This window comes from Aulonocara sp. 'chitande type north' Nkhata Bay, linkage group LG23 (assembly GCF_057382095.1).
Source record: "Aulonocara sp. 'chitande type north' Nkhata Bay isolate Kocher_YH1m ecotype deep benthic linkage group LG23, A_spYH_male_GT1.1, whole genome shotgun sequence".
Classification (NCBI taxonomy): domain Eukaryota; kingdom Metazoa; phylum Chordata; class Actinopteri; order Cichliformes; family Cichlidae; genus Aulonocara; species Aulonocara sp. 'chitande type north' Nkhata Bay.
Genome location: NC_141365.1, coordinates 8,022,880 through 8,044,413, shown reverse-complemented (window position 1 = coordinate 8,044,413; position 21,534 = coordinate 8,022,880). Strand labels below are relative to the sequence as shown.

Sequence of the window (21,534 nt, the reverse complement as noted above, 5' to 3'; positions counted from 1 at the left end):
CTTGTTTCTAACAACTAGGAGTGTAATCAAGGCTTTATCTAGACTTTGGGCTGGGTTATGTACTCTCGGGCATTGGGTTATATAATATTCTGTCCCTGTAGCTGAACACTGAGTTACTTTTGCATAACAGAGTAAAGCTATGGAGAGAATATACAGCGTGCTCGGCCTGGAGTGGATTGACGGCGGGAGCATTTTACTATTTGTGTGTGTTTTCCTGCTTCTGACTGATTTTTTGAAGAACAGAGTGCCAAAAAACTTTCCTCCTGGACCGTGGGCTCTTGCTTTCATTGGTGATCTTTGGCGTATCCAACCTGCCAGGCTTCACTTGCAGTTCGCAGAGGTATAGAAATAGCTTTATTGCTGTGTAGTCGAAAATAAAGGGTCAGAAGCGTAAACAACACTCAGCTATATCACACTGCACTTTTTGCGTATTGATTTAAGTAAATCAGTAAATGTGAGGTTTTGTTTTTTTTAAAAAAGTCCTAAACATGTCAGGTAAATAGTAAATTATTAACTTAAATGCAAGATAGCCAAACTGAACTCTATTCCAGATTCCCCTTTGTTCTCTTTACTGGGGGTCGGGGTGGGGGGCACAATATTGATACATGCTATTAATTTTATATTGTTGATTAAGTAATTTGTCCTCCAGATTTTAAAAAAGGGTAACTGAAAAATCCAACCAGCATTAGAAATTATACTTTTAAATAGATTTCAGCAGCTGATAAGAAACAGTTAAACTTGGGGGTTAAAACTGAAATGGGCAATCACATGACAGTGACTTCTTAAAAAATATGTCCACTCAGTGGTCAACCACAATGTCAATGCCTGTGTTCAGTTTGCAGAGAAGTATGGAAACGTTTTCAGCCTGCGACTATTTGGTGGAAGAATTGTGGTCGTGAATGGCTACAAGTCTGTGAAAGAGGCCTTGGTACAAAAAGGAGAAGACTTAATAGATCGTCCTGTCATACCCATATTTGAACTAGCAGAAAACAGAGGTGGAGTTGGTTGTATTTTCATATTTGAAGTTGAGCAAGATCAGGCTCAATTTACACCATTTTGGAGTTAATGTTTCTGTATGTTCCTAAAAGGTCTTGTGATGTCAAATGGTTATCCATGGAAGCAACAGAGGAGATTTGCTCTTCACACTCTCAGAAACTTTGGTCTGGGCAAGAAGACCCTGGACTTATCCATCCAGCAGGAGTGCCAGTACCTCATAGAGGCTTTTGCAGATAAGCAAGGCACAAAAAAAATTAACTCACACTACCTTCAACTTTGAAGACAAACGCATGCACCAACAGCTACATACATTGTGTACTTAGGTATCATGACACCTGTTGCATGCGATTCATATAACATGCGTTGTCCAGTGACTCATCATATTTGATGTTTTGTTTGTGATGTTTTGGGTCCCAATTTTCTTTATTATTTTGACATGATGCAAGGGTTCCTCAGTCTTTTTTATGTATTTTACAGGAAAGCCCTTTAATACCCAGTCACTGATAAACAACGCTGTGTCCAACATCATCTGCTGTTTGGTGTTTGGGAATCGATTCGACTACACTGACAAGGAGTTTCAGTCTATTCTCCAGAAATTCAACAAGATTATGCATTTACAGGGAAGTTTGTCAGTACAGGTGAGAATACATCCAATAATTTTATTCATTATTTTATTCTGTAACTAAAATGTGTTTAATTTGAAACATTGCCGAAGAAATTTTATTGAAAACGAATACAGTAATGTCAGTCTACTAAAACTAAAAGGTGCGTATTCAAACTATGAGTCATGTAAATGTACACAAATATTATTGTGTGAAATCTATTTTATGAATCAAAGGTAAAAGTACTGATCTGGCACTAAAATTGTCCGTGTTGCTGATATTGTTAAAATTAACCAGTCGTATTTTTGCTGCAATTGTAGGATCCATAGTGTAAAAGTTTACACAGTCACCAAACAAGCAAAAGATTATTTTATGTTTGAAACATAAATCCCATTGAAGTTGCATAAATAAGGACATCCGACTTAAAAATCAGCTAAATCAGTCAACAAGCAGCCAACAGTAGCTTTATTTCCAATCCAAAAATTTCTGTATGACATGAAACTGTTGTTTCTAGTTAAGGGGAAGTTCTAACTACTTTATGTTTAGTTAGATTAGGCAATTGAATTCAGCTCTATTTACAACACTATATCAACAGTCGTCTCCAGGTGCTTTATGTTGTGAGGTAAAGACCCCTACAATAATACAGAGAAAACACCTAAAGGCAGATGATCCTCTATGAGCAAGCACTTGGTAACAGTGGGAAGGAAAAACTCCCTCTTTACAGAAACAAATCTCAGAAAGAACCAGGCCCAGGGAGGGGCCACCACCTGTTTACATTGCCTTACTCTAAACCTACTCACCCACCCCTGTTGCTTGTCACGTGTTTTCATGGTCTTACGATGTGAAGATTCATGTGCTTCTGTGCTGAGGAGTTTTTGTTTTCTGTTCTCATACTGATCCCCTATCAGGAGCTCAGTCTGAGTACAGTCCTCTTTTTTCTCCTCCATTGCCCTTTTGTCTCGTACATTTCATTGTTTTTCTTTACGCTACCTGTTCTGACCTGTCTCCCCAATGTGATTTTTGTTTAATGTATGTATGGTTGAAAATCTCCCGTGACCGGTTGGGGGTGACTGGAGGGAGGACAAAATATACATTAAAGGACTAGTGTGGGGAATCTGAAAGGAGGTCAAGAAATTTATATCTTCACTTCTTAAGAGAAAAGAAAAACAACCTCAGTTCTTGTTTACATCTCCTTGTGTTTTGGGATCTAATATTTCATGACGTTTGAAGGGGTTTCCAAATATCTGTAGTTCTTGAGTTATCTGGTGTAAAAGCCAGTAGTCAACAGGTGTACCTGAAACTGTCTTCGAACTCTGTAGATGTACAACACAATGCCCTGGCTGATGAAGTGGATTCCTGGATCTCACAAGGAAATATTATTTCTGGTACAACAGTTAATTGAGTTTGTAAAGGTAAAGGTCAATGAACACAAAGAAAATATTGACCCTTCATCACCAAGAGATTACATTGATGCTTTTCTCATAGAAATGGGAGAGGTGAGTAAAGTGCTCCTTGTCTGTTGTCTACATTTCTAATAAAATGTGTGATTTGTTGGCATGTAACACATTTTTGATCCTCTCTCACACTTATAGAAGGAGAACAAAGAATCTGGTTTTGATTTACAAAATCTGTGTTTTTGCGCTCTGGATCTTTTTGGTGCTGGAACTGAAACTACAACCACTACTTTACACTGGGGACTGCTTTACATGATCTACTACCCTGACATACAAGGTGTGTTTATGAATCACATCCACCTTTACTACATATTTTCTAATCAATTTGCCATCTCTTTATATTCTCAGGGGGTCCCTAAGAGATCATATGTATTGTGAGAGGATGCGTGTAAGATGTGTAAACTTTCCCTGTAAGTCATCTATGCTGCACACAGACTCACATTGTTTCCTGTTTTCACTGTGCAGAGAGAGTCCAGGCTGAGATCGATGCTGTGGTTGGTTCATCCAGACAGCCCTCTATGAGTGACAGAGAAAAAATGCCCTATACTGATGCTGTCGTTCATGAGATTCAGAGAATGGCCAACATCATCCCCCTCAATTTGGCTCACATGACAAGCAAAGACACCACACTGGATAACTATGCAATCCCAAAGGTATACAGTTCATATGTTATTTCCCAAGTGAGGTTTTTGTCATTTTTTGAAATGACCTATCCTTTTATCAGATAATTAAGAATGTTTTTAGACAGATTAAATGTAATAATAATAATCAAAACCAAAAACATGCTGGGAATTTGGGTATTTCACTTAAAGTACTAAAAATCCTCCTTTATACGCCAACTCTAGAGGCGTATAAATATATAAATACATTATCTCAGGAACTTCTTTAAGTTTCTTGAAGATTTTTCACCTCTCATCTGAGAAGCTTCTGGTGGAGAGTCCCGGATTTAAGCCATATTAGGAATGTCCCTTAAGAGGGTCACTGGCCCACTATTGATCATCTGCCTAATCACATGAGCCAAAGGTCTGAAGTACACTAGGATGAGGTGTTTGGAGAAGTCTCTCCTGAGTTTCTCTGATAAAGGGATGATAGGAGATGACAGTGCTGACAATGCTATTCTGTTTTCCTTCTGTTTCTCCCTAGTTGATGTCTGACCTTTTTTACAGTATCTTTGCTGATTCGATAACCACATGCTTTAAGAGCGTTCGTTACATCTGTGTGCTCCTTCTCTCTCTCTTGTGGCTTGGAGGGAACATTTTCTGCCCCGTGTTGCAGGATCCTTCAAGAAACTTAGAGAAGTCCAGTCGCTTTTCCTTCCAAGTGCACTAGATTACCATAACCTGGATGACTGACAACCTTCACAGACATAAATACATTATATTGTCAAAAGTAATTACTTACTCATCCAAATCACTAAATCAAGGTCTTCCTGGCACTTTAATGGCCACAGGTGTATAAAATCAAGCACCTTAGCATGCAGACTGCTACTACAAACATTTGTGAAAGACTGGGAGCTCTCAGGACCTCAGTGAATTCCAGCGTGGTACCGTGATAGGATGTCACCTGTGTAACAGGTCCAGTCATGAAATTTCCTCATTACTAAATATTCCACAGTCAACTGTTAGTGGTGTTATAACAAAGTGGAACCAATTGGGAACGACGGCAACACAGCCATGATCACATAGTGGGGGCCAGCAGATGCTGAGGCGCACAGAGCACAGAGGTCATCAAATTTCTGCAGAGTCAAACAATCAATCACTACAGACCTCCAAACTTCACGTGGTTTTCAGATTAGACCAAGAGCAGTGCACAGAGAACTTGATGGAATAGAGCTGCAGCTGCAATCTTGACATCACCAAGAGCAAAGGAAACCCAACAGATGCACGCTGCGAAAAGCACGCTGCCACTGGACTCCAAAGCAATGGATACGTGTTCTCTGGGTTTGTCAGGTGCCAGCATTGTGCCAAGTGTAAAGTTTGGTGGAGGGGGGATTATGGTGTGGAGCTGTTTTTCAGGAGTTGAGCTCTCCCCCTTAGTTCCATTCAAAGGAACTCTTAATGCTTTAGCATACAAAGAAATTTTAGACAATTTCATGCTTCCAACATTGTGAGAACAGTTTGAGGTTGGATCCTTCCTGTTCCAACATGACTGTGCACCAGTGCACAAAGCAAAGCCCATAAAGACACAGATGAGCAAGTTTGATGTGGAAGAACTTGATTGGCCTGCACACAGTCTGACCTATAGATAGAAAGCCTTTGGGATGAATTAGAGCAGAGATGGCAGGCCAGGCCTTCTCATCCAACATCAGTGTCTGACCTCACAAATGTGCTTGTAGAAGAATGGTCAATAATTCCCATGAACACACCTTTAAACCTTCTGGAAAGTCTTCTGAGAAGTGTCCAAGCTGTTATAGCTGCAAAGGTTGGGCCAACATCATATTAAACTTTATGGATTAAAGATGAGATGTCACTCTACTGTAGCACAGGACGGCAAGTTCCAACATTCGAGGAGGGCTCAGAGTAGATTGCTACTCCTACCTGTCAAAAGAAGCCAGTTTAGGTGGTTCGGGCATCTGTAGGATCTGTAGTACTGAGTGATGTGTCTTAGGCATGCCCTGTCAGGAGAAGGCCTCGGGGTAGACCCAGGACAGACTGTAGAGATTATGGATGGATGGATAATTGTGTAATGTAACACAATAATCCATTTAATAGCCCTGCTCTTTAGTTATAGGAATTAGCTTCTTCCATGAGCTGATTTTCCACCAACTAGCAAATTAACACAATTAACAATTGCACATTTTATTATTTTTGACATTTTTAAGTTTCTAAATTCTTGAGAATTCTTGATTCTGTCCAAAACTTTGTTTCAAAACTTGCATTGGAAACAAACTAGTAAAATCATTTACTTCAATTGTATTTTTTCAGGGTACCATAATCATAACTTTACTGCACTCGGTCCTGTGTGATGAATCGATGTGGGAAACTCCACACACCTTCAACCCTCAACATTTTCTGGACCAGGATGGTAAATTCAGGAAGAGAGAAGCCTTTATGCCTTTCGCTGCAGGTTAGTCAGTAGTTACTCCACATATCCTGTAACACAGTTGCATGTTTTTTATGGGTATGTGTTTACAGGGGCACTATAAAATGTTATAGCTTCGTGGAACACCAGAAAGGGTTCAGATAGGAAGCAAAACACCAGTTTTCCCACAAAGACTCTGATCTGTTGAAGACCTTCCCTGATTGAAGTGCATATGCATATGCAAATTTCATAGCATTAAACTTTAACCTGCCGGGTTCCTAGTACAAAAAGTGTGCTTTTTTTTTTTTTTGTGCTGGCACCCTTCTTTTAAATAAAGAAGAGTATTTCCAGTAATGTGTCCCGTTGTGTGCTACACATGAGATATGGAAAGTTTAGCCAGTGTCCTGAAATGCTTTTCCCAACATTTTACAGACTTCATGTGTGAAGAACTACAAAAATATCTGTGAATTAAGGTGAATGTCCTTGTGAATGAAATCACTCAACTTCTGGTGTATTCGTAGGTAAGCGTGTGTGTCTTGGGGAACAGCTGGCCAGGATGGAGTTATTCCTGTTCTTTACCTCCCTCCTCCAGAGATTTTCATTCACTGCACCTGCTGGAGAGCAGCCCAGTCTGGAGTTCAAGTTGGGAGTAGCTCGGGCCCCCAAACCTTATCGCCTCTGTGCTGTACCACGATAAAGCAATAAATGGCACATAAAATGCCATGTTTCTTTGCATGTATCTTTATCTATCTCAAATTTGAGGGTATAGTTTATTCAGGAAGGAGGGCTTTCTGCAATCTAAAATATTCAAGTGTGCAAAAGTAAATAAAACAAACTCCTTAAAAGAAATCACTGGTATGCAATTTCCTGCAGTCGCTTCCTCTGCACATTGTCTTTGTAGTTAAAACGCGACGTCCTTGAATAAACTGTATGTTTCTCATTCAGACCGCTATTTGTTAAATTTCACACTGTGGTTTTATTCTGAGGTTTGGAAGTTGAAAAAAAAACACAACGTGCCGCTCTTTACTGTCGCTCTCTTAAAATCACTGTAGTTTAAAGATTGATTATTAAAAAAAAAAAGTTCTGTGGAGCATAAAGTTTATGTGAAAGAAAATGAAATGTCAATAAAAGGTTGAATCATTTAAAAATTTGTGTATTTTTTATTTATAGTATTTGTGTTAAGAATACCAAATTTTGTCATGTCACTTGTGAAAAGTAACACTTTCAGAGAGTTTCTGAATTTGAACCATGAACATGAAGGAGTATTAATTCTGAAAACTGCCTTAAACCTCAAGCCACCTTTATCTCACGAACATGCACCCCGTCAAACTTCTGGGTTTTCCCTGTAAACCGTTTGAAGTTACAGATGGAAAATATCTTGTGAAAGAAAATCACAAAAGCCAAGATAGCTAGAGACTTTTAAACAGTTGAGGCTGAAGTACTTTGCGGGACTACAAACGCTAGCAAACGGGCTCAGTGAGAAAAGATGTTCGAGTGCAAATCGATTTCTCTAAAGAGTTCTCTGTAAGTTTCTTTTAAAATTTTTCTAAAACACATTTAAGATCCAGGATGTGTTTAATTTCCATGTCACTGAGCAGTTTTCTGTTATGTCATTTAAAAAAAAAATCTTTATAACCTTTATTATGTAAGTCTGTCCTTCAGCACATTTTGACTTATTGTGTCAAATAACCAAGTTGTCAGCGTGCTTTTCAAAGTAAAATGATTGATGTCACCGTGTCGCTTGCTCGGTTGACCACTGGATTATGTGCCAGCAGCAGCATGTTTAATGAGAGCAGATGCTGAGAACACTGATGTTTCAAGTCAACAGAATCGTTGTGGTGATGAAAAACAGGCAACAGAAGTAGGGCAACAAACTACTCAAAAAAAATGATCAAAGTTTCTGCATTTGCCAGAATACCACAAAACTAGGTCACTGGCCTCTTTAAGACATTTCACTCCCATGAAAGAGATCACTTTAGTCAGGTGCTCCTCACACAGCAAGTCGTCTGACGATCGATTCACAGCAAAAGCCTTTTTGGATGGTATCTTGATAAGAAAACCCAGACAGGATGGAGTTCTGGTGAGCGTTATCTCAATCTTTCGCCTATATGTCGAAAGTGATGGTATGTGCAGTCTTTGAGAGACAAAAACATACAGAGAAACACGTTACAGTCGTTGATCGCTAGGAGACTCTCCTTGTGGGATAATGCAGTTTTTTTTTCTCTCCCTATTCCTGTCCTGTCTTTCAGGTTCTGCGTGCCGCAGGTGAGTAGCGATAAATGGTAAAAATGGTAAATGGCCTGTATTTATATAGCGCTTTTACTAGTCCGTAAGGACCCCAAAGCGCTTTACATATCCAGTCATCCACCCATTCACACACACATTGATTCACACACACTGGTGATGGCAAGCTACATTGTAGCCACAGCCACCCTGGGGCGCACTGACAGAGGCGAGGCTGCCGGACACTGGCGCCACCGGGCCCTCTGACCACCACCAGTAGGCAACGGGTGTGAAGTGTCTTGCCCAAGGACACAACGACCGAGACTGTCCGAGCCGGGGCTCGAACCGGCAACCTTCCGATTACAAGGCGAACTCCTAACTCTTGAGCCACGATCGCCCGTAAGGCTCGTTAGCCACCGGACCAAAACCAACGTGTCCCAACAGGCAGCGAAAGAATTGAAAGTTAACATGCTTGACGTGAGGAAATACTTAATCTCAGTTCATCTCAGTTGTGTCAGCAGGATAGAACATTGACAGGAACGTGTTTTCTCTTATCTGCCACGGTGTTGTGACGCTTGTACTTGTTAATGTTATCAGCTTCAAGCTTGCACTGGAAAGAATGAGACATTCAGTTAAAAGCTCTTCCTCCGCCTCATGTTAGGCAGCTCACTCCAGTGCTCCCGCACGCAGATGACTGAGGTAGGCTTTGAAGATAATTTTGTGAAAGGAAATTTCTTTTAAGTGATTCGTAAGAAGTAAGAAATTTGTCATTTTTCATTTTGTTTCCTAAAAAAACAACCTGTTTTTCTTCTCTTCTCATTTCTTTGTTCTTACAGCTGCTGAAGGGGTTCTTCGGGATTCAGAAAAATGAGCTGAGATGACTGTCTCCTCAGTCATTTCGAGATGTATTATTGTACTTCTTACTTTTTCTATCAATTGTGAGTGTTACAGGTTCCAGCTATTTAAAAAAACACACCGCCATTACTCTATTTCTGCTTACTGAGATCCCTTATCACACTTTGGTAGCTCTTGTGGTTTTGAATTGTAACCCTTGCTTCGGCTTTTACCACAACTTCAACCCAAGTGTTTCAGTAATTAAATTAGCAGATACATAGTCATGGAAAACGCTTTTACTTTGTCTGTTCTTGGCATTCCTTCTTGCACAAAGAGGATTTTTTGGGATCTCCCACTCACACATTACAGCCAATGAATGTAATGATCCACTTGGTTTTTATAGTAAATGGGTTTTGCTATACATAAGGTATTTATTGGAATGGTCTAAAATTCACTTTCTCGACTAATGCTGTGGGGAAAACTTCATGCATTTGTCTTTTCCGGACAGACTTCCCTCTTCTGCCTGTTGGCTGCCAACCCCGGTATACTGGGTACCTGGTTGTAGAGCCAGCTCCACTCTTTCTCATGGGCTCAAATCTGACGGTGTACTGCCACACCCATAAATGTGATTGGAGGTGGGAATCAGAACAATGCTACACAGTATTCTGCCATGCATGAAAATCTCCCTGCTGTGTTTGTAGCTATCAGCTTTATTGGCTCATATTTGATAACAGAAAATTTGTTTTTAGACTTCTTGTCCCTCTCCACCAGTTAGGAAATGATAATTAAAAGTTTTCTTTTTTACATGCAGAGCCAAGATATACATGATGCTAAATGACAAGCCTGTGGATAAATGGGAGAGAATCAACTGCACTACAGTGAAATTCTATCTGCCCAGCATATGGATCCCACTGTCTGCAGCGATCTGCAGTAATTATATGCATAGCGTTGTGAATGGAGTGGATCTACGAGCTGGCCGTATGTACAGTTTACAGCAGCTGCAAAAGAAAATTTGTGTGCAAGTGCAAAAAATAGAAAGAGAGAGTAAGACACAAATTTACAACACTGCCTATAAAAGTGGCATAATAGTAAGAAAATGCAGTGGGGTTGTAGGTAAACTTGGTTTGCAGCAGGCTAAATAAATCACAATTGTTGTTTTTTTGTTTTTCACTGCTGTCTGTTACGGCTGATGTTGAGCAGAACTTGGAGGCTGGGTTATTGGAACATAGTTTCTTTTTTATTTATTTATTTTTCTTGTAGAAGCTAACCAAACAGTACAAAATAAAAAATAAAAAAAGCAAAGTGAAAGGTAAACCCATGGGTACCTTGTAGTAATGGGAGCAGATGTGCTCAAACTTTAATTACTAAAATATATATTTTTAGGAGAAAGTATAAAATTATTGAAAATATGCATTTGCTAATATTTTACACTTTGAAATTTGTTTATAGAAGTGACACAGAAAGCAAATGACTAGTTTTCATTTTCCAGCAAATGTAAAAACTAAGGTCTGTTTTTTTTTTTGTTTCAATCATGTGCTTTTAGTGCCTCCAGATAAACCTGACACTATAACATGTGAAACAGCAAAGAGCTCATCCTTAATAAACTGCTCGTGGACGAGGGGGCAGGAAACGTACCTCCCTACTCTCTACAACATTTCTGTAAACAGGTATGGTGTTATGTTTTTGTTTTGTATTTTCTTGTTTATCCAAATCTCATGGTTTGATTTTTTTTAATGTTTTATTTTTAGGGAAAATGGGAGTCAGATACGTCTATTTCAAATCCAGGATGCTGACAAAATCACCATACCACGAAGCATGTTTGATGAAAACACTACATACCTGATCATTATCACTGCTTCCAACCACTTTGGAACATCACAATCCGATCCAGTTGTCCTACGTGTGAAGGACATAGGTAAACCTGTGCTTCTGCAATACTTACACAGATCTTGAATTTGAATACTTGAATACTATTGAATGTTTTTTTTTTCACTTGTTAATTTCAGTCTTTCTTTTTTTTTTATTAGAGTCATATGGTTTCTCGAGAAATGTGTCATCACCTGATGTATCATTTTTAGAAAGTTTTTTTTTTATGGTCACAGTTTGACTAATTTGACCTTCTTATCAGCAAACTGTTTTTCTGTTTGTGTAATATTTATTTGAAGAGAAATTTACCTACGCCCTCGGATGAGCTCTGTCACTATTTCAGTAAACTTTAATTGCCCAGAATTTCTGTGCCATTACAGAATATGTAGCTGTTTCTGTCTCTATCATTTGTGAGCACTATATTTGGTTTCCTTTGTCTTGCAGTGATTCCCGATGCACCTATTATTATGCAGATACAGTTTCCGAGCAATTCCGTAGCAGCCACATTGCAATGGAAAAGCAATGAATCCTCAGTTTATCTCAGACCTCATGTCATGCTGCGCACAAACAACACTTCCTGGGTAAAGTTTTATTAACACTCCTCCAACGACACTGTGGGGGGTTTTTACAGCAAAAGCCTTTATCTGGCACCATGAAGTTGATCTAATCTCTCAATGTTTTTAGGAAATGAGAGCGGGCGTGGAACTCGGTAAGAATCTGATACGGGTAGATAATCTAACACATCTGACTGAGTATGAGTTCCAGATGAAAATATGCAACACAGCGCCTGTGCCGACACATACCAACGCAAGTAGTATTAGCGCCAGAAAAGCATTGCTTTGCAGCAAATGGAGCCCGTCTGTGAGGAAGAAAAGCCCTGGAAAAGGCAAGCTCACTGTTCTTGCTTATCATAAGACAGATGCAATGTAAATGTGATGATATAAGAATTTGTTGTTTCTAATTCATAGCCCACAACTTATTGTCTACCCTCCCCTCAGGTCCATCCCAGCAGTTGCAAGTTTGGAGGAAGGTGGAGAGGCAGGGGACAGACGGCCAGAGGAACGTGACTGTTTTGTGGAAGGTAATAAGTTATGGCCACTCATGAGCCCTGGCTTTTGTTGTTATGCTGACAATTATGAATCCCAAACATCCATCAAATACAAGAAATGTTTTTTATAATGCATCAGTTTGGTTATAACACAGAAAGCCTTCACTGCTGATTGGTTAAAAGGAATCATTTATCATTTTGTAAATTGCAACCACTTGATTTGCTGCAGAGACCTTTTTGTTGTGCATTTTACATGAAAGAAAAAACTTTCTCTTGACAGCGACTTCCTGCACAATACCTGACCACAGAATAATCTAACACAAAGCCTGTCTTCTGGCAGCAGTAATTTCAATTTATACAGTAAAATGAAAGTGGTGTCAGACCTCTAATCTAACTTTTGGATAATAAGCAAGTAACTGTATTTCAGACTGGCAAACTATATTACTATATTACAAAAAAAATGAGTAATATAGGAGTGCAGGTAGAATTTCAATTTCATTTCAGTTCTAATTTTTTATCCATCACAGCAAAGTGCAAAGAAATATAACAGCCTCTTGGCTAACGCTAAACAAGGGACAATTGCAAACAGGAAATGCCATCCTCTGATCAGAGGTTTTACAGACACCAGCTAAATTATTTTACATAACACGCAACCCTAAAGAACTTAATCTGCAAATGACAAATGTAAATATTAAGTGATGACTGGATTTCTTTCCCAGCCTCTACCACGAGAGGATTTCAGTGGCAAGGTGATTGAGTATGACATCTTTCTGGATAATGGTCAGAAGCTTAAAACCTGTGCTGCCGAGTGCATCCAGTGTTCAGTTCAGCTACCAGCAGAGGTTAGCAGCCTGAGCATCAGTGCGGTCACCACATATGGAAAGTCGCCACCAGCTGATGTAATTCTCAGACAATCAGGTATAGCAATACTGCACACAGAAGATTAAAACAAAAGTACGGTTAAGTTATGGAGAAAATGAAAACTAAATGTCTTCACTGTTCAGGTGTCCCTGGATCTCTTCTGATCAAATTTAGCCCTGCTGCTGATGGCAGTGCTGTGTTTGTTTCCTGGTCGTGGACAACAGGAAACTACCCATCGACACAGGAGGAAGAACTGCGGTATTACGTGATAGAAAGGACAATTGTATCTGGAGAAGGGCTGTGGTGGCAAAAGTTGGCCAAAGATCTAAACAGCACATCAATCACAGGTAGACTCACCACTGAGCCACTAGGGAATCTGGCTGTCCACATACGAACAGCAAAAATATTGCATCACATAAATGCAAATTTAAATTTATGAAATGATATAAAGACACCAGGGCTTTAAATGAGAGAAAACAGTGGCCTCTTGTGGCCATTTGTTGTATTACACCAGCACAAGCACAGAATGCAGATATGGTCTTTATATACCTTAGCTCTGTAATTGTGAACTAATCTTCATATTTGCAAAATAAATAATATATTTTAATATAATGTAGTTTTTTTCTGGCTTTGCTTCAGGTTTGGCTCCAGGTGTGAGGTATAACATCTCTCTGTATGCTGTGACCACCAGAGGTGTCAGTGCTCCATCATCCATACTGCTCTACTCCAAAGAACAGAGTAACACTTCTTCAGATTCTTTTTTAAGAGAAGTTTATTTCTACATTTTTGAAGATTTTTTTAAGCATGTGCTAGATTTTGTGAATCTATACCTGGGCTTCAGGAAACACTTACCGTACCCAATACATAGTCTTTGCATCACTGTGTGTTTCAGAGCCACTTTCTGGTCCAAACCTCTCTGTGCTGGCCCACGAGGCCCGACGCATCCAGATCCAGTGGGAGGAGCTGCCCGTATACCAGCAGAGGGGTTTCATCACAAAGTACAACATCTATTGCAAAACACCGGAATCCAAAGACAAAGAATTAAATAGTGAGTATCAAACTGTATATGCCAATTGATGGGATGGGCATTTTTTCACAATCAGCTGTTCGACGAAAAAACATCATATTAACTGATAAATTGAGAAACCGAAACAGACATTTATTGTAACGGTAAGTGAAAATTGGTAGGTTGTCTATAAACATTATCGGGTCACCTTATTTATCCTTTTAAGGCGGGTCCAAAATAAGTACCTGGCATGCTTTGGTGTGACAGAAAAGGTTTAGTTATATGAGCAGGCTGTTGCTTTAAAGAAAAAGTCTAACTTTTTTTTTTTTAACACGTTTTTCAGCTGCTTTTTCAGATCAGTATAAACACATGTTGATTTGCACTGAAGGTTTAGAGGAACCACAACTTTGCGCTGTGTTTCCTGTTCTTCTACATCACGAGCCCTGCCTTTTATGGGGCACATGTAGGCATACGTTTTGTGTCTGTATTCCACCTAGGTCAGACAAAGTCCTCCTGTGGGCGCACACATGTGGGAAATTTATGTATGCAATAGTAAATTTATGTAAGCACAAATTGTGTCTGAGCAGAAGACTTGTGTTACAAAATGGAAAGTGTGCAACCAGGATTCCATCGATACTCCCCTCCCACAAAGATGCAGTGCATCAGCAGGGTTTTTCACCTCTCGCTTCCAGTAATGTCATGAATTTGAAATGTTAAACTGCTGCATGTGGATTATGTAGCTATTATGTTAAAAATACTTTTTCAAAAAAAGCTAAAAGGAGGGGACAGCATCACTGTCTAACATGACAAGAGACCTTTTTGGTAGTTTTCTCTGAAGTCCTACGCATTTTGTATCTATCTTAGATCACCTTGGTGATTGATTGTGTATGCCGAGATCTCACCTTAGAAAAAACAGTTGTTTGTCGTCATTTTCACAGAGTCTTCAGAGTTTTCTAGAACTGGCTTTGACCACAAACAGGAAGCCATGTGGCTATGTGCACAAATGCATCCGTAAACACAGTTACAAACCAGCCTGCTTTGTGCACTATTTTTGGAATGTCAGCTTTAAAGCACCTGAGAGCGCACATTCTGCTCTCTCAAATGTGCTACGTGCAGATACTAACTATCAGTGTTCTTTGAGGTATTTCAGATAATTACTTCAGTGATCTACTTTTGTCTTATGCCATTTTGCTCCATTACTCATATACTGTGCCAAAATATAACCTGCAGCCAGATCATGCTAAAATCTTTTATTGGTAGTTAATCCTCTTACACTGCACTGAAAGTTGCAGCTTACAAGAGAAAGTCATGTGGAAACTGGTGAGATCTTTGCACTCAGAGACAGTCATGATCTGACTCAATGTTCACTATCTCTGTTTGGTAGAAACGTTTAACTGCAAATGATCTGCACAAACACACCAATACATGAGTGGAAAAATACTGGTTAGAAAAAGTTTGATGGGATTGTGGCTTTAACAGAGGAAAAAGGATCAGACTGACGTTTGGCCAATGAAGTCCTTGACAAGTGAAAGAGTCTCTTTGTTACAGATTTATCTTGTTTTTCCTTCATTTTCTGTTTTGCAATAATGTGCAAAAGTCTTGAGCCAACCCTCATTTCTCTCTATTTTTCATGGAAAAATGAGAAATGGGTGCTGTGGCTTATTAATTCTTTATTCTTCAGCACAGCCTGAACTCTGTTAGAGAGCTTTATGGCAAGTAGTTTTCAGGTGCAGTTCTCGAAGCGTTTTGAAGGGCATTCAAAGCTCTTCTTTGAGTGTTTTCTGCCTTTTGTTCCGCTCTCTATCAAGATGATCCCGCACTGCTTCAGTAACGTTAAGGTTGGGGTTATTGGATGGCCAAATCATGACTGATAGTGTTGTTGTTTGTAAAAAAACTAAAACAAAAGCTCAAGCTGGGCAAATTAAGCTAGCCACAGGCCTACCAGTCAACTATGGACAAATGATGTAGTTATTGCTATTTATTTTTATGTGCAATCAACACTTATGGGGACGTCATCAGTGTAATACACAAGGTCTGGCTAGACCACTAATCAAAACTGGTGTTTCAACAGAACTGAAAGTACTAGGGTGGCAAATTCCCCATCAGTAATTGAACCTGAAAATAAACGTTTACTCATAAGAAGTGTATTTTTTCCCAAAAACCAGGAAATTATTTTCACCAGTATCCATTGTTACAAGTGTACAGTCAGCAATCCACAGACACCCACTTCCCAGAAAGCGTTGGTGCATCAGAACCATTTTTAACCTCAGTAGTTCAGCAGAGCCAAGCAGGTTTCAAGCAGCACATAGGCCACACATCCTATGATCATGCTTGTTGACAGTAGGCTGGAGGACGCTGACTAAAACCCCCAACTGATATGTTATCTTTACAAGAGGACGAGGCCAGGGAAGTAGTGAAGAAACAGAGGGATCGTCCATCTCATGCAAAAGAAGACATGTTGATGTTCAAATAGCAGCATTATGCCGGTCTTCTTCTTAAGGCTACCTTAAAAATATTGTGCTTGCTTAAAAAAAGAAATATCTCTCATTTGCTTCTCTACACAGAGACTGTGTCTGCACCTGGTCCAAGGCAGGAGTGGTTGAACTGTCCTGAAGGAAATGTGGTTCTGCAAATGACTGCATCCAACTCAGCAGGAGAAGGACCGCGAGGGCGCCGGATCTACTCTCAGCCTGCAGCTCCTCCAGGTCAATATTCTATTGCCACAAATACTAAAACATATTTAAGCTTTTAACTCTCCTTTTGTATTTTGAGGACAACTAACATCAAAATAATATTATTTTCATAACTCATAAGTGTTGTCTTTCTTTTCTTGTCTCCTGTAGTTGGCCTGGTGGTTGTGTGTGTTTTCATCGTTGCTATCTTCATTGCGATCATAGCCAACCTGATGTGCTGGAGATGCGTGAGGGAAAGGTATTAATCATTTATGCTCGAAATGAACAATTAAGCTCAAAACAACTGTTGTCCGACAGACACAAAACAAAACCTAACAGCCAAAGTATTTCTAAGGATACCACATCAGGACCTTAAGTTTTGTTTTACTAGTAACAGCGATGGATGCCATTGTGGTCGGCTTTATTAAAATGCCACACCGCAACATGAACAGATGAACAAGAAGCCACAGATTTAACACGAAGAGAAACTTAAACCAACACGTGTAGCCTACTAAATGTGGTCAAAGCACTCTTTCCCAATCTGGTGGTTTTACCTGCGGAGAGACTGATTTTGATTTGCAGTAGTAGACAGCTGTAGTAATACACACATGCATCAGTTATTTTGTCTAGTACCTCAGAGGCACAATAAGGATGTTTTGTTGTAGCGTTTTAATCAAAAACTGAAAATCTAACTGTTTTCTGTCTTAGGATCAAACAGAAATGTATATCCTGGGGACCTGCCTGGCTAGTTGAAAACTTGCCAAAACCTGGACACAGTAATGCCATCAGACTATTGGAGGTAAACAAAGCAAGCATGTCCACTGAGATGACATTCATGCTCATCAGCCATACACTGTACATAAAAGATGAATATAGCTACTATAACATGACATTTTGGTTTGTGAACTCTGCATTTTAAAGCATCGTGATACGCTTTAAAATATAACATTTCCAAAGTAGAATTACTGTGGCGATCACTTTAGTCTCTTTGTGCCGTTTTTCGTCTCTGCTTTGTGCTTTTGGCTTAGCTAAATGCTAAGAGAAAGATCATAGAAAGTTCATATCTTCATTAGGATAGGGATTTATAATAGTGTGTTGGACTATAGTAGGCAACCATCCCAACACTGATCACAACAAAAAGGGGAAATGCCTCCCACACACACAAACATTTCACACAGCGTGCAGTCAATTTGCATGAATGCATTTGATAGGCTGTTAGCATTTGTGGAGCCAATGAGAATCAACAAGTGATCAAATCGATAACTGATATCGATAATGGAATTAGAATCTCCACATTTTTCATTGTTCCCATTCCTAGTTCCAAGTAACGTAGCACTGGAGTCTAATAGTGTTAACTCACTTCTGATGCCAGCCTTAGCGGATGCTCCCAAGTCCAGGAACTGCAGTTGTTGACCCTTGGCACGTATTGGCTTCATTTTTCAGCCAAGGAGACTACATCTTACTGTCAGCATAATGACCAAAAGAGAAACAACTAGCAAATGAAACAACTCCACCAGTGCCAGCAAAACAAAGAAATCAATTTGCCAGTTTTGAGCTACACTAAAAATAGCCTACTATTAGTTTCTAGACATTGCTAGCCTGAACTATCGTAGGAAGTCAATGCTACTTCCTGCTTTCGTTCTGAGAGATTTAGATACTTTGTCTTGATGACACACATAACTCTGAAACAACTGCATTGTATTTATCTCTCTAGATCTAAGTATGGATTTGATTTGTTTGTTTTGTGGTCCACAGCACGATGGAGTCGAACCATTATTCTCGTGCACCCACAATGACCCTCCACTGTCCCCCATCACTGTCATCTCCCAGGAGGAGAGGGATGAAATCTACCCCAACATCCATGTTGAAGAGTCCCAGATTGGATCAGGACCACTCACAGTGAAAACACCTTTCCTGATGTCAGATACTGAGAAAATGCTTGTTGACAGAAGGCTCGAGCATGTTTGCTACAAACCCCAGATTGGCATGATGACTTCAGAAGAAGAGGAGGTGAATGAAGTGGAGGAGAAGCAGATGGACGCTCCATTAAATGGGGAGGACGGCAGTTGTTCAAGTGTGTTTGAAGGATTACTGAGTGGCTTGTTGTTGAGTGTGGATGTGAATTCCTCTTATTCATCTCGGGAACGTACTCACGGCTTTTTGAATGATCGTCTGAGGCCTAAACCTCCTGAACCAAGCACAATATCTAGAGGCTTTCAGTTCTTACAACAACATAGAGGGACTGTGGATGAAGTAGAAACAGACTCTCCATCTCTGGACTTGCCACAGGATGAGATTATGACTCCTGACACAGCAGACCCCAGCTTGTCTCAATGTACTGGTGAGATAATACTGTTTGGCGGTTACTTCCCTCAGATTGCTGCCGTCAGCAGTGATCAACTGTAGCATGGACGATGGGGACAACACAAAGAAAAAAAGATAAACCTGCACTACAAAGAAAGCATTATCAAACCACCTTATCGCTTGAAATGATGATTTCAGTAACTTTGTGCGATCAGAATAAAAATCTGCCTGAAATTGTTGTCAAAAACAAATTCATGAAATAAATTTAAAGCAAAAAAAAACTTTATCAAGTTTGCTGAATGTCAAACATCAGAGTGACCTGATGGCAGAATGGTTATGACCACATGAGGCCAAAACGTCTCCTGAATATATGAATAGATATAACACTACCCCTCCAAAAATGCTAACAGTGGAGCACACTCATACATAAACAACTTTCTTCCATGCAATTTGGACTCATGGGATCATCGGTCTGTTGCAGGACTCATGCATGGAGACGTGTTAGCCCAGGAGTCGATTTAAAATCACTACTGTGAAAGGAAGCCAGAGTACCTGGAGAGAAAACGCACATTCAGAAAGGCCCCAGCCTGGATTTGAAACTAAACTCTTCTTGCTATTTAAACAATGGTGCTAGCCACTGTACCGCTGTGCTTGTAAATAGCATCATAGAAAAATATTTTTAGTATTTAGTGATTCACATCTATCTAATTTGTTAAGAAAATGATTTATGTTTCCAAGAGAATTAAACCAGGTAACAAAAAAATAGCATCTCCTCTGTTTCCACCATCCATCTTTTAGTGTTGTTGTGATCTCTTTTAATCTTTACATTTATCTGGTAGATTGTTGTCAACTTTGGTAAAACAGATTGAAGGTGTAGACAAGATGTTTCCCACTTACTTAAAGAATGAGTTAAAAACTCATCCACTCACTGGAAGATCTGTCACTATAGAGACATTCATGGTTTCTCTGGATTGAACTGTAATATTTTGTTGATCCTCCGATAAGCATCATGAATTTCATGTTCTTGTGCCTGCCATAACATCTATGAGGTGGAGATGGTGGAGGATTTGCAGGCTGACATTAGAATTTAGCATTAGCATTCAAAACACTGTAAGTAAAGTGTCACAGAGATGCTAGCGTAGCTTGTTTTTATTATTAAGCTTGTTAAAGAATACCCAAAGAAACTGTAATCTGGGTCCAGATTTTAGACTAGACTGAGAGACTAGTGTCTCAAAAGCATACGTGAAGCTTAGCGTACTGCAGTCTGTCGCCTGATCTTTTAGCTAACACTGCCTGTAGTTATATTAACCTCATGATTTATTGATGTACAGAATTCAGTTTGAGGTATTTAGCAGTTAGACTCGACAGTCCATCACAGCAGGAAAGAATCCCAGCCGTGATAGGGATTCGGGTAGGACAACCCAGGAGTCTAGACAATGGTGGTGGAGATGAAGATGGAGGCTCGAGTGATGAGAGGCGGTATTGGGAAGAAGGTGGGTTGCACAAAGGTGGCTGCAAGGAAGAATGAGAGATGCGCATTTAAAGTATGCAGAGTGAAGGAATAAGATTCATTCGCAATATCAGTTCTCTATTGCATCACAAAGAGTCAAGAGGAAGAAAAACACTTCCTATGAGCAAGCTTTTAGTAATTTCTTGCTCATAGGCTCATACATTGACCTGATTAATTACATGGTCATCCACTATCAACAGTATGTGACAATCACAAAAAAAGAGCCTGGAAACCAAACTGTGCTTGCTAATAAGCTAAAGATGAAACCACATCCAATTAATCAAGCAAAAAACAAAGTAATGTTATCAACTTTGATAGTGCCTTTATCCAGAAAAATCCAAATGCTTGCATCAGGTCAAACTCACACATTAGGGCGCGACCCCTGCATGTTTCTAAGTGCTGGCACCACACTTGGTGAGTAGAAAAGCAATGAGTGTGAAATTATTCCAAAACACACCCAGGCTAAAGCCTTCTGGGGCTTTCCCTCTGCAGTCGGTGGCTCACTGTCGGGTTTTGTGAACCTTCATTTCTACTCATACATGCACCACCTGCAGTTCAATGCCATTTTTATCACTTCCTGAGAGCCGGCTCACTTCCTTAAAAGAAAATCAACATTTCACGACAGTCTCTCCTTTACTGACATACTACATTTTAGGAAGTCTCCAGGTTAGAGATATCTCGTTATTCTTGCTAATTTAACCACTACAGGCATATCCATTCATCTTGAGTCTTGTGTTGTATTTCCGAAGAATGCGATGCCACATTGGAAAGTCCCCCATTGCACCACATGGAGATGTAACAGAGGGACTGAAAGACTTTGGGCTGCATGGAAAATCTGATAATGTAACTCGTTCTGAGAGCTTGTTGTGCTTTTGCAGGTCCTTCTTTTCAGGAGGTTCCCAAGCATCATCTAAACAGCAGCTCGAAGAGACGCCCCCCATAAGATACTAATCAATATTTGCACCTTTTATCGCACAATAAAGTTTTGCTGATCATTTATGCAATCATTGTCACGTGTTGTTTGTCCGTCTGAATATGCTAAACACCACAAAATGCCCCACCCAAATCATTTATATATATATTTTTTACTTTACAGTTAGTACTTTTGGTAATAACTGCAATAAAATAAAAATCGTG

At 39.7% G+C, this 21,534-nt stretch overlaps 2 protein-coding genes across 7 annotated transcripts; both read left to right on the top strand.

Annotated features, from left to right (window-relative positions):
• Positions 1-80: 80 nt before the first annotated feature.
• On the top strand, positions 81-7,221 carry LOC147301119 (cytochrome P450 2J4-like). 2 transcript variants are annotated; one of them, XM_086284728.1, is made up of 9 exons: positions 81-340; positions 836-989; positions 1,106-1,219; positions 1,474-1,634; positions 2,918-3,094; positions 3,191-3,329; positions 3,518-3,705; positions 5,977-6,118; positions 6,595-7,221. In XM_086284728.1, the coding sequence occupies exons 1-9, from the start codon at positions 140-142 to the stop codon at positions 6,768-6,770; spliced, it is 1,452 nt and encodes a 483-aa protein (XP_086140854.1). In that variant the 5' UTR covers positions 81-139; the 3' UTR covers positions 6,771-7,221. The 2 variants fall into 2 exon arrangements, with proteins under 2 accessions (XP_086140854.1, XP_086140853.1); XM_086284727.1 differs by having other exon boundaries at positions 83-340; positions 836-995; positions 1,089-1,238.
• Positions 7,222-7,499: 278 nt separating this feature from the next.
• Positions 7,500-21,353, top strand: il23r (interleukin 23 receptor). 5 transcript variants are annotated; one of them, XM_086284721.1, is made up of 18 exons: positions 7,654-8,153; positions 8,323-8,338; positions 9,133-9,234; positions 9,639-9,765; positions 9,942-10,108; positions 10,674-10,797; positions 10,879-11,045; positions 11,441-11,577; positions 11,681-11,882; positions 11,995-12,077; positions 12,764-12,962; positions 13,049-13,252; positions 13,545-13,643; positions 13,798-13,953; positions 16,476-16,616; positions 16,755-16,842; positions 17,292-17,382; positions 18,339-21,352. In XM_086284721.1, exons 3-18 carry the CDS (start codon positions 9,174-9,176, stop codon positions 18,987-18,989), a joined length of 2,697 nt encoding a protein of 898 aa, XP_086140847.1. In that variant the 5' UTR covers positions 7,654-8,153; positions 8,323-8,338; positions 9,133-9,173; the 3' UTR covers positions 18,990-21,352. The 5 variants fall into 5 exon arrangements, with proteins under 5 accessions (XP_086140843.1, XP_086140848.1, XP_086140847.1 ...); XM_086284720.1 differs by having other exon boundaries at positions 7,654-8,196; XM_086284718.1 differs by having other exon boundaries at positions 7,654-8,196; positions 8,323-8,995.
• The last annotated feature ends 181 nt before the right edge of the window (positions 21,354-21,534 follow it).

Coding starts and splice junctions, on each gene's coding strand:
- LOC147301119 (XM_086284727.1), top strand. CDS start 140: ATGGAGAGAATATACAGCGTGCTCGGCCTGGAGTGGATTGACGGCGGG. Junction 1,239..1,473: donor GGCTTTTGCAGATAAGCAAG/GCACAAAAAAAA, acceptor TGTATTTTACAG/GAAAGCCCTTTAATACCCAG. Junction 3,706..5,976: donor ATAACTATGCAATCCCAAAG/GTATACAGTTCA, acceptor GTATTTTTTCAG/GGTACCATAATCATAACTTT.
- il23r (XM_086284717.1), top strand. CDS start 9,174: ATGACTGTCTCCTCAGTCATTTCGAGATGTATTATTGTACTTCTTACT. Junction 10,798..10,878: donor TACAACATTTCTGTAAACAG/GTATGGTGTTAT, acceptor TTTTATTTTTAG/GGAAAATGGGAGTCAGATAC. Junction 13,954..16,475: donor CAAAGACAAAGAATTAAATA/GTGAGTATCAAA, acceptor TTCTCTACACAG/AGACTGTGTCTGCACCTGGT.